Genomic DNA, 14,842 nt, shown 5'->3' on the forward strand with positions numbered 1-14,842 from the left:
TCTTATTTAAAATTACTAAAATCTAGTCACATTTTCAATTTGCTGTCAGTTTTGTAATCTGGTGACTTTTAGTTACTTTTGCGCTGGGATTTTTACGTTTGTTTGGTTATGAAAATCCTTGGTTGACCTTGACAGCTGACACATGACAACCAACATGAAATCAGCAAAAATCTTGTGAAGCAGAGGAAGCTCACCCGCGATTGTTGCCGAATTAGAATTTATTCACTGAATAAAACTATTCGCGCTTATTAATATTCACCACACGTGAGGTTTTTCAGTGTTTTAGTCGTTGCAGCTCCGAACAAATGAGCAAAATGACTGAAGGCGATAAGAAACCGGCGGCCACGAAAGACAACAAAGTGGAAGAGGAGAAATCTGATCTTGTAAGTATCTCCAGAATATAATATTGAGTAAAATGTATTTTCCCAATCATTATTTATCATTAATAAGATATTTTATATTAATTACTACTACATAAATCCGTTTTTTGGAGATTTATATTTAATTTTGAGGTTATGCTGTCATGATGTGACAAAAACTCTACTAAAACAAAGTTTGTTTTCAGTCTGAAGAGGATAAATTATTGCAAGAGGAGCTTAATTTATGCGTTGAACGTCTTCAGGTATTAATCAATAAACTACCACTTAATACAAACAAATAACTAAATTTTAAACTCTAGGAAAATGATGCTACACAATATATGCCAGCACTCACAACCCTCACAAGTCAGATCCGCGCCTCCACCACCTCGATGACTTCAGTCCCGAAACCATTAAAATTCATGCGTCCGCACTACGCTACTATGAAAACAATCCATGAAAAACTCACCCAGGACGATGCACAGCGCTCCTGCGCTGATATTATCTCCGTTCTGGCGATGACCATGGGCGAGGGACGCGATTGCCTCAAATTCCGCTTGGCTTCCGACCTGAACAACATCGGCGAATGGGGCCACGAGTACGTCCGCCATCTTGCCGGCGAAATCGCGCAGGAATGGAGCGATAACACCGAGGAAAAAGAAAACGAGGTGGCACTCAAGGAGAAACTCATCCTTCTCACGCGCCAGATTGTGCCGTACAACATGGCGCACAACGCCGAGGCGGAGGCATGCGATCTCCTCATGGAAATCGAACGCCTTGATCTCCTAGATCAATACGTTGATGAAAACATTTACAACAGAGTCTGCTTGTATCTTACCAGCTGCGTGCCGTATGTGGCCGATCCGGAGAACACCACTTTGCTGACCACAGCTTTGAACTTGTTCAGAAAGTTCAAACAATATCCGCAAGCGCTACGGTTGGCTATGCAGATTAATAATCATCAACTTATTGAAGAGATCTTCACATCATGCCCGGACATGTAAGTTTAAACATTTTAAATACATTAATATAAAAACAATAAAATTAATTTTTAAATTTAGTACTATCCAGAAACAACTTGCATTTATGCTTGGGCGTCAGCAGATTTACATCGAAATCCCGGAAACTACACCGGAATACGATGATTTGATTGAAACAATGGCAAATTGCCATTTGAACAATCACTTCCTAAACCTTGCTCGTGAACTGGACATCATGGAACCTAAAACTCCTGAGGATGTGTACAAATCGCACTTGGAAAACACTCGTCCGCAATTTGGTAGTGGTCAAGTTGATTCCGCACGTCAAAACCTCGCTGCTTCATTTGTTAATGGTTTCGTTAACGCTGCTTTCGGCCAAGATAAACTCCTAATGGAAGACGGTAATAAATGGTTGTTCAAAAACAAAGAACACGGCATGTTGAGCGCCACTGCTTCGCTGGGTCTGGTCCTCTTGTGGGATGTTGACGGAGGTTTGACACCAATCGATAAATACCTCTATTCATCTGAAGACCACATCAAATCCGGCGCGTTATTGGCCTGTGGTATTGTTAACTGTGGCGTGCGCAATGAATGCGACCCTGCATTGGCTCTACTCTCAGATTATGTCCTTCATAATACTAATATCATGAGATTGGGCGCCATTGTTGGTTTGGGCCTAGCTTATGTAGGATCCAACCGTGAGGCTGTCCTAAGTCTCCTTACTCCTGTGTTCACTGATGCTAAGAGTAACATGGAAGTGATTGGAATGGCAGGTCTTGCTTGTGGTATGATTGCGGTGGGTTCCGGAAACCCGGATGTCACCTCAACCATCATTCAAACTTTACTGGAACGTCCCGAAGCGGATCTTAAAGACACCTATGCAAGATTCTTACCTTTAGGTTTGGGACTTTGTTATTTGGGAAGACAGGAAGAAGTGGAAGCTGTTGTGGCTACCCTGGAAGTCATCCCAGAACCATTTAAATCAATGGCTATTACCATGGTTGAGGTCTGCGCTTATGCAGGTACTGGAAATGTGCTCAAAGTACAACAATTGTTGCACATCTGTTCGGAGCACTACGAAGCCGAAAAGGAAGAGTCACGTGATAAGAATAAGGATAAAGCAAAGGAAAAAGAAGAAAAGGATAAGGATTTATCATCGCGTCAAGCTGTAGCTGTCCTTGGTATAGCTCTAATCTCTATGGGAGAAGATATCGGCGCTGAGATGGCTTACAGAACTTTCGGACACCTTTTGAGATACTGCGAGCCTGTTATCAGACGTGCTGTACCACTGGCTCTTGGATTAATCTCTGTATCCAATCCAAAATTGAACATCTTGGATACCCTGAGCAAGTTTTCGCATGACAGTGACCCCGAAGTGGCGCATAATGCTATTTTCGCTATGGGTTTGGTTGGAGCCGGCACAAATAACGCCCGATTGGCGGCCATGTTGCGTCAACTTGCGCAGTTCCACGCTAAAGATCCGAATAATCTATTTATGGTTAGAATCGCGCAGGGTCTCACCCATCTTGGAAAGGGTACACTCTCATTGAGTCCGTATCATAGTGACAGACAACTGCTGAGTCCTGTTGCGGTCGCTGGGTTAATGGCGACTTTAGTTGGATTCCTTGATGTGAAAAATATCATTTTGGGCAGGAGTCATTATTTGCTCTATACTTTAGCAGCAGCTATGCAACCAAGAATGCTTGTTACTTTCGATGAGGATCTTAATCCGCTTCCGGTGCCAGTACGCGTTGGTTTGGTAAGTTAATTCATATTAAACTTAATAATAATATAATATTAACTTATATAATTTAATTTTTGTTTAGGCTGTTGATGTGGTTGGACAAGCCGGTAAACCTAAGACGATCACAGGTTTCCAAACACATACAACTCCAGTCCTGCTCGCTTATGGCGAGCGTGCTGAATTAGCAACGGAGGAATACCTCAGCCTCACGCCATTCATGGAAGGCTTTGTTATTCTGCGCAAAAACCCCGACTATGACCCGTAGTTTGTGTGTGTGTCTGATTTAAGCTGAGTGTAAACTCGTATTTTTCTTAAATTTAAACTTAATTACTATGAATAGATTAAACTGATTTGATATCAAAGAAATCAATGAAAATTCTACTTTTTTTAATTTTTAATATTTTTTATATAGTTTTAATGTGACATCAACACAATCTTATCTTTTTAAATAGTGAGAGGTTAGGATTATAATAGTATACTTTACTTACTTGGTTTTTGATGTTTAGTTGCATGCGGATTTACTAGCAGAGCGCCTCATGTTGCTAGGACGCGGAACACTGGACGTACGAATACGACGCTCGACCTTCTTACCGGCATTGTAGCTGTGATAGACGTTCTTTAATGGCCGCTGGACGGCTACCGGTTTATCAACGGCCATGCTCATGTGTTTGCGCATGTTGTTTCCGGTGTAGGCAACACCTTTTACTTGAAACTCCGTCGTGTCGGTGTTCCACAAGATTTTACTCTCGATGGTTTTCTACATAAACAGAAAATAAAAATTAGGTTAATAATTTTTAAGGTTAAAATGATATACATACCAAATATTCTTTTGGAATGTAATTATCAATCATCACATTGGCGAGTTGTAGCTCTCTGATTAGCAGTCGATAGTTGTCCAAGAGAACCTCCATTTCTCGTTGGTACTCGTGTTCCTTGTCAGCATGCTCTTCTTTGACTTCGTTTAGTTGTGTCTGTACTTTTTTGATGGTTTTAGTTATTCCGGTGTTTTCTTCTTGGAGTGATGAATATTGTTCTTCGACATTAATACGTTCCTGGCCCTTTTTAACGATTTCTTCTTCGAGTTGTTTGCTGTATTCGTCCATTGCTTCGAGTTCACCACGGGACATTTCAAGCAGGAATTCTTGTTGTTTTGCTTTTTCGAAGAGATTCTCACCGCCGACGAGGATCTTCTTTTGGATTAGTGTTATTTTGTTGAGGATATCATTCTTTTCTTTTCTGTAAAACAAAAAAAGCATTTAGTTAAATTCTACATTGAAAGTTTGTTTGGTTCTGTTTTGCGTCTAAACAAATGAACCAATGTTAGTAAATTTTGATTTAGACATAGTTTAAACATTAGAAAAGGACCTAGGATACATTTTACCGCAAAAATTAAACTTTAAAAGAAAAAATCCAAAAATCTATCACAATAACAGTTAAACCAATCTAACCTAGATGGCGCTACTACTAAATTTATAAAACTTTACTTACTCTGTTTGTTCAATCTCAGCAGCCTGTTTCCGGTTCTCTTCTTCTAGTATACTCTCCTTTTTGCGTTTATTCTCAATCCTTGCAGCGACCTTCTCCTCATGCAGTGAAATATACTCCACTTGCTGTTTCAACTTCTCAATCTCCGCCTCAAATCCTTCGATGAGACCTTTCTTAGTCCCAACATTAATCCGCACAGTGTTCTTAATATACTTCACACGACTAGCATATCGCAAAGTACAAATACTCTCTTCATAATCAGCGTCTGATGGACTCACCATCGCTATCATAGCCGTCTTCGAGTTACCACCCAGCGAATCTTGCAATAAACGCGTCAATTTCGAATTTCTATACGGAATATGCGTACTTTTACAGTCTACCAACGCGGAAATCACATTTCCAAGCACAGAAAGTGACTGATTTATATTGGAGGCTTCTTTGAGGCGATCTCCAGTGGCATGTGTTCTGCTCACACGTTCAGAACCCTTTAAATTAAATATTTTAATATTTAAACAAAAAAATTAAAATATTAATTACTTACAGCTAAATCAACAAGATTCAACTTGCCAATGCGTGTCTTATTATCCAAACGATCTTTCGATTCAATAGTGATGGTAAAAATGGCATGCGAACGCGAACTGACGTCGTTCATCAACGTCGAACGTGTCATGCGATTGTTATTGCCGCGGGTCATCAGCTCCGTAATCGATTCGATCGAATCAACGGTGAAACCCATCAGATCTTTCACGTACACGCCGACATCTTTTCTCTCGCGTACTTCCAGTTTGGTATTCGGTGTGTTTGACAGTAAATCACGGACATCTTCGTTGTAGATCTCTAAATATGTCACTGTGACAGCGAAGGCTTTCTCTTCGCTAGCGCGTGCAATGTGTGAGAAGATGTGGGAGAATGCATTGGGGATGATACCTTTCAGCTCGGGGACTTTGTTATCGCCCGCCATTGTGAAGGTTTTGCCGGTTCCGGTTTGACCGTAGGCGAAGATGGTGCCGTTGTAGCCTTGGAGGGTTTTTTCGACGATTGGGTATGCAATATGGCGGTAAATTTCCATCTAGATAAAGATTATAGAAGATATTAGTTGGGTTTTTATGAATTTTTGTGTTTTATTGTGTTTTTGAAGAGATTAGAGGTCAAAAAGGTCAAAGATGTTGAAAAAACATGCGAAGACAACTTAATTATTGAATAACTTTTAAACTAAGCTTTGTATGATAATAAATCTTTCAGTGATGGGTTCTTAATTAAATTATACACAAATAAACGAAAGAATTTGATTAATAACTTAATTTTTTCTTAAGTTATAGAGCAAAATTCAAAAAAATTTAAAAATCTAACAAAAATTACTTTGAAGTGAAATTAATCCTATATAACAATAAATATTTAATTAAATTTTATAATAATTTAATGTAGAATTTAATTCTGAATCAAAATATGAAAGAATTATTAACTCTTCTCTTCTAGTTTAAAAGTTATTAATAAAAAACCAACACAAATCATAATTTTGTTAGTTGTCACTTACTTGTGTGCAATCCGTGCCAAAAACATGATCAAACTTAAACGTTTTAGTCTTTTCATGTCCTCCAGTAGGTTTAGTAAGTGTAAGCACACTCTCCTCATCATCCAGCTCAATGATGTCCAGATTTCCTTCCGCATGATCCTTCTTGCTCATCGGCCGTATGCGTATAATCACACGCACATTTTCGACCTCCTCGGCCTGTGGCTTCTTCGTATTCGACATGATCTCCACTATTATGACTATTTCTTTGACTAGAAACTAAAGATTATAAATTATAACCTTAAATTAACAATAAATGCAAGTAATGTAAATAATTTCTAATGATTATTGCGAAATACAGTGATTTTCGACTGTTCGAAGGTGTTTTACCTTGTAAGGAACGTTTTGGTAAAGTATATTTAGATTATTCACTGTTTCAATGCCATGTTACGCTCACATCGCTCGAAAACAAAATCGCAACGATCACAACAAATACGCGAACAAAAGTTTATTGATTTTAAAAATGACAGATGACAGCTGCGAGGTTGGGGATTTATGGAATTCGTGTAGAAGTTACCGAAACGTCAACGTGACAGTTGAAGTTGTTCTGTTTCGCTTGCACTCGTATGAAGTCACGCGGTTGGAACTTGTTTGTCGATTGTTATGAACAGAAGGTGTCGCATTGGTTGTGAATTGTGAAGTGAGTTTCGTAAATTTCGCACGTTTTTACACGTGATTATTTAATTTCTACAGCAGTGTATAATGGCTGGGAGGATATTCTTGAAAACACCCGTCGATTTAAGCCGCGCAGTACGCCTGGTAAGACTTTTAATTGTTTTAAATCACTGTTAGGTAATCATTTTGCACATAACCTTATAATTTTATAAATATAAATATGTAAACTAAAATGATTATTTTGCGTTTTAGGCTTCGACGCAGACACTATCAGCGTTTGAGCTGCAACACAAGAGTCCTGTAGTCAGGAAACAGGTAATTTTTTTTTTATAATATTCACCGCATAAATGGAGAATAACAGTCTAAAAGAGGTGGAAACATGTTTTGTTTTACATTTGATGCAATTACTGCTAAACTAATTGTGATAAAGTAATTATTCTTTCACATGGTTGTTTAGAATTAAATTTTACATTAAATAACGAAAGAAACTCTTGGATTGTGTTAATAGACAAAATGTAACAGGGTGTTAAAGTTGGTATTACTAAAATTTATAAAAATTGTTTATAACTAATTACATAATTTAATTAGCAACAATATTATACGTTCATTCAATGCAGAATTTCATTAGGAATCGATTGGTGCAAGAACCATATTTCTATCTTGATTCATTTAAGAGTAATTCATTAAAAACTCCAACAAAACAACTTAATTCTAAATTCTCTACTAAACTTATTATTAATTATTCAAGGACCCAATTCCTGTTGCATTATATGGAGGCCGCCATGCTGTCACCCTCCTCCCTGGCAGTGGCATCGGCCCCGAACTGATGGGCTACGTCAAACAAGTCTTCCGCTATGCTGGAGCCCCCGTTGACTTTGAAACCATCCACGTCGACCCAAACAGCGACGACCTACTCCATTTAATCACCTCTATCAAACGTAACGGTGTCGCACTCAAAGGCAACATCGAAACAAAGAGTGAAGACACTTTAGTACAATCGAGAAATGTCGCCATTCGTAATGAATTGGACTTGTACATCAGCGTACTCAACTGCAAGTCTTATCCAGGCGTGAGATCAAGGCAGAATAACGTTGATATTGATATTATCCGACAGAATACAGAGGGAGAGTATGCTATGTTGGAACATGAGGTAATTTTATATATAAATATAGAAATACAGAGGGTTTAAGGTAATATTTGATTAAAATTATTATTTTTAGAGTGTTAGTGGGGTTGTAGAATCAATGAAAGTTGTAACCGAGTCGAATTCGGAACGTGTTGCGCGTTGGGCGTTTGAATATGCTAGGATGCATGGCAGGAAGAAGGTTACAACCATTCATAAAGCCAACATTATGTAAGTATAAAGATTTTTGTTAAAAAAATGAAAAATTCCGTTTTTAACTAAATGAAGTGTTAAAAATGCTCAAAAATTGCATTAAAACATAAAACATGCTGTGATAGGTTTGGCTTTTTCTTAAATAATGAATAATTTAAATATTTATGGACAAAAACAAGACAAAAACTCCCAAAATCATGCAAATACCCAATTTCTACATAAATTTAACACAATATATTTTAGGAAATTATCCGATGGTCTATTCCTGGAGACTTCCCGACGCGTAGCTAAGGAATACCCTGAGATTGAGCACAACGACATGATCATCGATAACTGCTGCATGCAACTTGTAAGCAACCCGCATCAGTTCGACGTCATGATCATGACAAATCTCTACGGCAGTATTGTAAGCAATGTTATCTGCGGTCTTATCGGCGGCGCTGGTTTAGTTTCCGGTAAAAACTACGGTGATCACGTATGTATTACATGTTTTAAACATTGCTATGACTAATTAATATCATTAGTACGCAGTATTTGAACCTGGTACCAGGAATACCGGAACATCAATCGCTGGCAAAAACATCGCGAACCCAATCGCCATGTTGAACGCCTCCTGTGACATGCTGGACCATTTAGGCCGTCAGCAACACGCGAATCTTATCCGCAACGCTATCTTCAAAACAATCTGCGAGGATAAAATCCAAACGCCTGACCTTGGAGGCACTGCCTCCAGTACGGATGTCGTACAGAGAATTATCGATCATATTCTTGCCTCAGACGTGAAGGCTTGGTAAGATTGCGTTATTATTTCTAATTTTGTTTGTTATTTTTGTTATCTATGTGCCGCAACTAACTTTATTTCAATTTTTCAACTCCAGGAATGATTACGCACTCTCAGAGGCTGACTAACTGCACTCACATAAAACAATTAAATTAATTTATTTAAACTAATTTCCGCGGGGGGTGGTGATGAAGCATGCGCTTTTAACTCTCAACTTTAATTTGAATTTAATCTCCGCTTTTTGTGCCGTCTTTGTTTGATTTAATTGATTTTTTTCATTGATTGATTTTTATTTTCAGATTTAAGTTCAAGTTCAGATCAGATTCACGCAAACATTACCCCAGTGTATTTATTACTTATTGTTATTGAACTATTTTTTGTGAAAACGACACCTTGAAACCAAACATTTTTATTTTTAGGTTAGTTATGTGATTTCTTTACGTTTGTATCTCATATAAATCACATTCTTAACCTCAAAATATCGTTTTTTCTTTTGTTTTAACCTTAAAATAATGTTAAAGTCATAGAAAATAATTTCTTTAATCAAATTCGAGCTACAGAAACAAAGCGCTCATCGTTATTAATAAAAAATCTCGGTTAATAAATAGCTCTAATAAATTATTCAACAATATCCCATAATATCAACATTAACACCAGTAAAATAAATGCGTACCTTAAAATAACCTATGAGGTTATGATGTTGTAGTCGCCTACAAGTTAGGCTTCCACTTGTACGAACCGGAATACGTAAAGTTGTTGTTGTACAGCAACTCGTCGGCTTCCTTGGGGCCACGGCTTCCATATCTAAATTTTAAGGTTATAAAAACATATTATATATTAACCACTTAAGGTTATGCAACTTACAAGTATGGAATAGGTTTCATTCCATTGCCTTCAATATGATGCAACAACGGCGTGAAAATCCTCCACGCTTCGCTCAATTCATCAGAACGAACGAAATGCATCTGCGATCCACAGAAAACATCCAGAATCAAACGTTCATACGCATCAGGAAGTTTAATATTCTGCAATAACACAAAAAACAAATTAATTTTGAGGTTATAATATGTTATATATAAACTTACAGCATATCGACTTCCATAAGTAAGATCCAACTCAGTTTCCTCCATATCAAAAGGACTTCCGGGTGTTTTCACCATCATTTTCACATACAACGCTTCTCCAGGTTGTACTTTAATAACCAACTCATTCCTCTTCGCTTTACCATCAAAAATATCCCCGGGAACCTCCTTGAACTGAATCCTCACTTCAGCTTTACGTTCATTCAAAGCCTTTCCACATTTCAAAATAAACGGAACGCCATCCCAGCGTTCATTCTTAATACGCAACGCGGACAAAGCATAAGTAGGAGTCACAGACCCCTTGGGAACAGTAGGATCATCAAGATACCCCAGGGCTTCATCACCCACACCGCCTGGTTTACCCACATATTGACCCAAAACAACATCCTTGGGCTCCAATGGTTCAATACACTTTAATACTCGGACTTTTTCATTACGGATTGAATCCGGATGCAGATCAACCGGTCTCTCCATAGCAACCAGTGTAAGAATTTGCAGGAGATGGTTCTGCATGATGTCCCTGATAATACCAAACTCATCAAAGTATCCACCACGACCTTGAGTACCAAATGGTTCTTTGAAGGAAATCTGGATGGAAGCGATGTTATCACGGTTCCAAATTGGGAAAAAGATACGATTTCCAAAACGCAGAGTCATCAAATTCTGGACCATTTCTTTACCAAGGTAATGATCAATACGGTACATCTGCTGTTCGGTGAAAAGCCCAGCGAGATGATTGGAGAGTTTATCGGAGGATGCGGAATCACGTCCGAAGGGTTTTTCGATGATTACACGTGTCCAACCTCTACAAAAACATAAAATAATTATTAGTGAAATGAAAAAAATGGCGGATTTTTTACTTACTTGGTAGCCATACACTTTTCTTTGATGTTTACAGTGACAGGTTCAAAAACCGATGGGGGTAAGGCAAGATAAAACAACCTGTTGGCAACCGGACCAATTTCGTGTTTGCACATCTCCTTATTCAACACCTCGAAATCAGCACCTTGGTCATACGCCCCGGCAACGTAATGATTAATCCTCCAAAATGCTTCATATCTTTCCTGTTCATTAGGTTTGACCTTCATGTACTCCTGGCATTTTTCCCTGATGGTCTCCACTGTGGTCTTGCTACGTGCATAACCGATGAAGATGGTGTTGGTTGGAAGAAGATTGTCTCTGTATAGCCACCATAATGTAGGGTAGATTTTTTTCCGGGCCAAATCACCCTTTAATAGAGAAAAGTGAAGTAAAGGTAAACAAGGTGACGTCAAGGTCAAAAAGTCAAATGTGTTTATATGTTGTATATGATTAGATGCTTACCGACGCGCCGAGGATAACAAACACATGCGGGTACTGCCCGTCGAAGTGGGTCCCGTCGTGGTCCATGTCCGCTGATTTCAGCGAGTTCCTGTAGAGAGCGAGGCATTCTTCGTTTTTCTCTGCAAATTATCAAGAAACAAGAATGAAAACAATGTTTGGTGATAATTACAAATGGCTGCTGGTGCTAGGTAACCAAAACACTAACCGTCACAATCCATTTTTGTGTATTTTTTTTAGGTGGTTTTCTTGTTATTTTAAAAGAAAATATTTGTGAGAATCAGATGTTCACTATTCGAGGTTGTGATCGCGAATGCAGCAGCATAACGCGCCGCGAGTGTATACCGCGATTAAAAATGACTTTCACAAAAACGTCCCGAACGAATTTTCAAGGTTGCCATTGGTTGCGTTGGTTACGAATAGTACAAATCGTGCTAAACCGTATCGCGCAACAATTTTCAACTAAATCGTTACAGCTAAAGGCGTGTTAGTGGACGAGTCATACGAGTCGATAATAGTAATACAACTTGTACAGAGTGTTTGTTTTTCATCTGTATTGTCTTTAAATTATGGAAAATGCAGTAAAAGTTTTTGTTTATTTTCGAATATTGTAATTATTACTTGAATAGAAATCAATTCTTCGTTCAATATCAATTTATTTTCTCTTAAATAAGGTTATGTTGTGTTAGCTATCATTTTTATGCCTAAAACAACTAAAAAACAAAAATTCATGTAATGTTAGTTGCATACATTGTTAAAATTCGATTAAAACACATCCAACATAACCTCAAAAAGTAAAATTCTCATTTTTTCATCAACATACACAATTATTCTTATTATCTTTACAATGTCTGTATATTTATTGCTCAACAGCGGAAATATTAACTCATAAAACTGAGATTTAATATTTTGACAGGACTGTACCACTTGTTCGTTCCTATTCATATATGGATTGGAATAAAAGAAAAGAAATCGCGCGGTTTTTGGAGATGAAGATAAAGTCCTACTTTTAATTTAAAGTTGGAGCTGCTGGTTGCGATTGAATTTAATTTGAATTTGTATCTAGTTCATGGCCATTGCAATATATCGATAGAATACTCGTATGTGTAGCACTTTATCACCTACACGATCAATATTATGTGCTCCTATAACAAATTCAAGAATAGACTCGTAAATTTTACATTAATTGATACCATATTACCGATCGTGCTCATTTATTATTTGATTCATGAGTTAAAAAAATCATGTCTCACTGAGATAATAAAGTCATTATAGATTAAAAAAAATAAGTATGTGTGAGTATTTAATCAGTTAATTATGTTTATGATTTATTTAATTGCACACTGATTCAAATCATTCTAAAGTTGAAGTTGATAAATAGTAAACTCGTTGAATTATTGGGTTTTAAAAAAAGTGTTGGGTTTTTGTGAAAGAAAAATAGGTTTTTTCATCGACTGGCCAATGAAATGGATTGGTGGCTATAAAGCAGTAAAAGAAGTTGCCTACTTTTGGTTTAAAATGACGTCTAAAACTGGAATTTCAATGAAATATTATTATTATCGACACTAGCGACACTCAAAAATTATATTTTAGGTTAAATTGGGCCTTTTACATTCGAAATTTACGAATAATACGAGCTAGGCTTCAAATAATGGCTGTCCATTGATTAATTTCCCTAATGAAAACAATTTTTACCCTGTTTTAACCTGTAAAGTCGACTATCAAATGTTTATGATATATATGATCTCATTAAAAGTTCAAAAAAGCTTTAAAAACACGCTCTGAGCTCTAAATTCGCTCCCAATTTGTATTATTTGCATTCTTCGCATGTTTAACACACCAATATCCAAAAATTTACTATCAATTAACTCAAAATAAATTCCAAAACTGTTACACAACAAACTGTAGTAAGTAATAATATATACCGCGTAAACTTTAATTTGTGATGATAATACACAATAATGATAGTGCGCAGATAAGAAAAGTAATTATGCCGCACAAAATTAACGAATATAATATATACGAGTACGAACATATTTATATATCTTACACTGAATAAGCACGTGCTTTTCGCCGGTTGAGATTACAAAGTTGAATAGTCACGTTACTTTGGCGATGCGATGCTAACTTGCAATTTCACGTTGCGTACGTCACGCGTTGCACAACCACGGGGACAGTCGATGAAATTGAAGTCGAATGCATTACAATTACAGGCATTACAGGTTGCGGAACGTCACAAATCGCGAACAATGAAACAATCATCATTATAGGACACGGCCGGTATGTGCAAGTGTCAAGGTTGGGTTACGTTACATAATGACAGCATCAAGATGCTAATAAAGTTGCATATATCAAATGGTCACGCACAGAGGTTTAAAAAGACATTTTTACACTATTATTAACTCAACTTTCACTTTTGTGTATGTATTTTTGTGTTTATTTGTAGGTTAAGACTATTTAAACTTAATAAAAATTAAAAACCTCACAAAACAAACAAAAATCTCATGTTTTCTAATTTTTATGTCATTTATGGTGTCATATTGGTTGCATATATTAAATAATCATACGCAGAGAGTCAAAAGTGTCTTTTTACACCATTTTAAGCCTAACTTTAGGTTTATTTCTAGTTTAAGTCTATTTAAACTTAATAAAACTGAAAAATATCTCATGTGGCGTGATGTTTGTTATTTATTTTTATCTGAAATCATCAACCAAGAGAGATAATTCGTTTTTACATTCTCACGCAAGTCACGCTGCCCGCTGATTGCAGGCAAAAACAAAACATTACTCACAATTAACAGGCCAATATAATTACGTGTTGAAATATCCGGCTGACATGAATATTCATTCATTCATTCAATCAATCGCATAAAAAGTACGCCAAAGAAACAAAATTTATCAAAATAAAAATAAATACTACTTACTTGCCATTTAACTTCTTGTAATAAACTTATTTTAAAATAAATTGAGCGAACTTGAACTAAAACTGGTTGTCGTTGTAGTTATAGGTAATACTGGTACTGGAAATACTGAATATTGCGAGGTCATGCACTCGGTGCGGACGCGCGTAATGAAACACAAACTTTTCGTCGAGCGGGTTGACGACGACGCAGCGCTCCGCAGGTTCGGCAGGTACTTGAAAAGTTTACGTGCGCTGCGTCGCTTTTAAGTACACACTCGAACAATGCCGACACAACGACCCACACCGAGGCCCACTAATCATCATGCTTCACAAACGTGTTTTTGCACAATTAATAGACCGATTTCAGAGATTTTAAAAGCTTTTCAATAAGAAATCAAAATGGCGCTTGTAGGTAATTACAAAAACAAGATAAACGCGCGCGTCGGTAATGTAGGGAGCAAAACAACCAGTGGTAATGATAATTAAACGAAACAAGAAGTAGAATGTATCTAATCAGTGTTAACGTTATGCAAAATTAATTGAAAACGAAACTCACCGTCACGTCTTCCTCGTCTGGTGGCGGCCGGACATCTTGGCGTCGCGCCGAGGATTTGATTCATTGATCGACGGACGGGTGCACAGGCCGTGGCGTCGCTTGAGAGGATTCC

The 14,842-nt window shown here is 37.3% G+C and overlaps 4 protein-coding genes across 6 annotated transcripts; 2 read left to right on the forward strand and 2 right to left on the reverse strand.

Annotated features, from left to right (window-relative positions):
• The first annotated feature begins 123 nt into the window (after positions 1–123).
• Positions 124–3,459, forward strand: Rpn1 (regulatory particle non-ATPase 1). The gene is made up of 5 exons (XM_065309286.1): positions 124–383; positions 566–622; positions 680–1,359; positions 1,421–3,098; positions 3,166–3,459. The coding sequence occupies exons 1-5, from the start codon at positions 306–308 to the stop codon at positions 3,346–3,348; spliced, it is 2,676 nt and encodes an 891-aa protein (XP_065165358.1). The 5' UTR covers positions 124–305; the 3' UTR covers positions 3,349–3,459.
• Klp64D (kinesin-like protein 64D) lies at positions 3,460–6,625 on the reverse strand. Its single transcript, XM_065309289.1, has 6 exons — positions 6,469–6,625; positions 6,103–6,357; positions 5,110–5,637; positions 4,572–5,053; positions 3,902–4,319; positions 3,460–3,840 (listed from the first exon to the last, which is right to left on the reverse strand). Exons 2-6 carry the CDS (start codon positions 6,319–6,321, stop codon positions 3,586–3,588), a joined length of 1,902 nt encoding a protein of 633 aa, XP_065165361.1. The 5' UTR covers positions 6,322–6,357; positions 6,469–6,625; the 3' UTR covers positions 3,460–3,585.
• A 76-nt stretch (positions 6,626–6,701) lies between these two features.
• On the forward strand, positions 6,702–9,274 carry LOC135797094 (isocitrate dehydrogenase [NAD] subunit gamma, mitochondrial-like). 2 transcript variants are annotated; one of them, XM_065309292.1, is made up of 7 exons: positions 6,702–6,897; positions 7,006–7,068; positions 7,502–7,903; positions 7,974–8,107; positions 8,333–8,564; positions 8,614–8,879; positions 8,968–9,129. In XM_065309292.1, the coding sequence occupies exons 1-7, from the start codon at positions 6,841–6,843 to the stop codon at positions 8,996–8,998; spliced, it is 1,185 nt and encodes a 394-aa protein (XP_065165364.1). In that variant the 5' UTR covers positions 6,702–6,840; the 3' UTR covers positions 8,999–9,129. The 2 variants fall into 2 exon arrangements, with proteins under 2 accessions (XP_065165364.1, XP_065165365.1); XM_065309293.1 differs by lacking the exon at positions 8,968–9,129 and adding an exon at positions 9,170–9,274 and having other exon boundaries at positions 6,706–6,897.
• Positions 9,275–9,394: 120 nt separating this feature from the next.
• Zw (glucose-6-phosphate 1-dehydrogenase Zw) lies at positions 9,395–14,405 on the reverse strand. 2 transcript variants are annotated; one of them, XM_065309291.1, is made up of 6 exons: positions 14,197–14,405; positions 11,276–11,394; positions 10,817–11,181; positions 9,956–10,757; positions 9,735–9,895; positions 9,395–9,674 (listed from the first exon to the last, which is right to left on the reverse strand). In XM_065309291.1, the coding sequence occupies exons 1-6, from the start codon at positions 14,201–14,203 to the stop codon at positions 9,581–9,583; spliced, it is 1,548 nt and encodes a 515-aa protein (XP_065165363.1). In that variant the 5' UTR covers positions 14,204–14,405; the 3' UTR covers positions 9,395–9,580. The 2 variants fall into 2 exon arrangements, with proteins under 2 accessions (XP_065165363.1, XP_065165362.1); XM_065309290.1 differs by lacking the exon at positions 14,197–14,405 and adding an exon at positions 11,481–11,638.
• Between the last annotated feature and the right edge of the window lie 437 nt (positions 14,406–14,842).

Source organism: Atheta coriaria, unplaced genomic scaffold, assembly GCF_025399875.1.
Source record: "Atheta coriaria isolate IRGN ID8LTWV9N9 unplaced genomic scaffold, Caltech_Dcor_3.1 hic_scaffold_8_pilon, whole genome shotgun sequence".
Classification (NCBI taxonomy): domain Eukaryota; kingdom Metazoa; phylum Arthropoda; class Insecta; order Coleoptera; family Staphylinidae; genus Dalotia; species Dalotia coriaria.

Excerpts from the sequence above, each read along its gene's own strand:
- Rpn1 (XM_065309286.1), top strand. The coding sequence starts at position 306 with ATGAGCAAAATGACTGAAGGCGATAAGAAACCGGCGGCCACGAAAGAC. Across the intron at positions 623-679 it reads TATGCGTTGAACGTCTTCAG|GAAAATGATGCTACACAATA; the intron begins GTATTAATCAAT and ends TTTAAACTCTAG. Across the intron at positions 3,099-3,165 it reads TGCCAGTACGCGTTGGTTTG|GCTGTTGATGTGGTTGGACA; the intron begins GTAAGTTAATTC and ends ATTTTTGTTTAG.
- LOC135797094 (XM_065309292.1), top strand. The coding sequence starts at position 6,841 with ATGGCTGGGAGGATATTCTTGAAAACACCCGTCGATTTAAGCCGCGCA. Across the intron at positions 7,069-7,501 it reads GTCCTGTAGTCAGGAAACAG|GACCCAATTCCTGTTGCATT; the intron begins GTAATTTTTTTT and ends TAATTATTCAAG. Across the intron at positions 8,565-8,613 it reads GTAAAAACTACGGTGATCAC|TACGCAGTATTTGAACCTGG; the intron begins GTATGTATTACA and ends TAATATCATTAG.
- Zw (XM_065309290.1), bottom strand. Across the intron at positions 10,758-10,816 it reads GAAAAGTGTATGGCTACCAA|AGGTTGGACACGTGTAATCA; the intron begins GTAAGTAAAAAA and ends ATGTTTTTGTAG. Across the intron at positions 9,675-9,734 it reads ATGAAACCTATTCCATACTT|ATATGGAAGCCGTGGCCCCA; the intron begins GTAAGTTGCATA and ends CTTAAAATTTAG.
- Klp64D (XM_065309289.1), bottom strand. The coding sequence starts at position 6,321 with ATGTCGAATACGAAGAAGCCACAGGCCGAGGAGGTCGAAAATGTGCGT. Across the intron at positions 4,320-4,571 it reads GCTGAGATTGAACAAACAGA|AAAAGAAAAGAATGATATCC; the intron begins GTAAGTAAAGTT and ends TTTGTTTTACAG. Across the intron at positions 3,841-3,901 it reads ACATTCCAAAAGAATATTTG|AAAACCATCGAGAGTAAAAT; the intron begins GTATGTATATCA and ends CTGTTTATGTAG.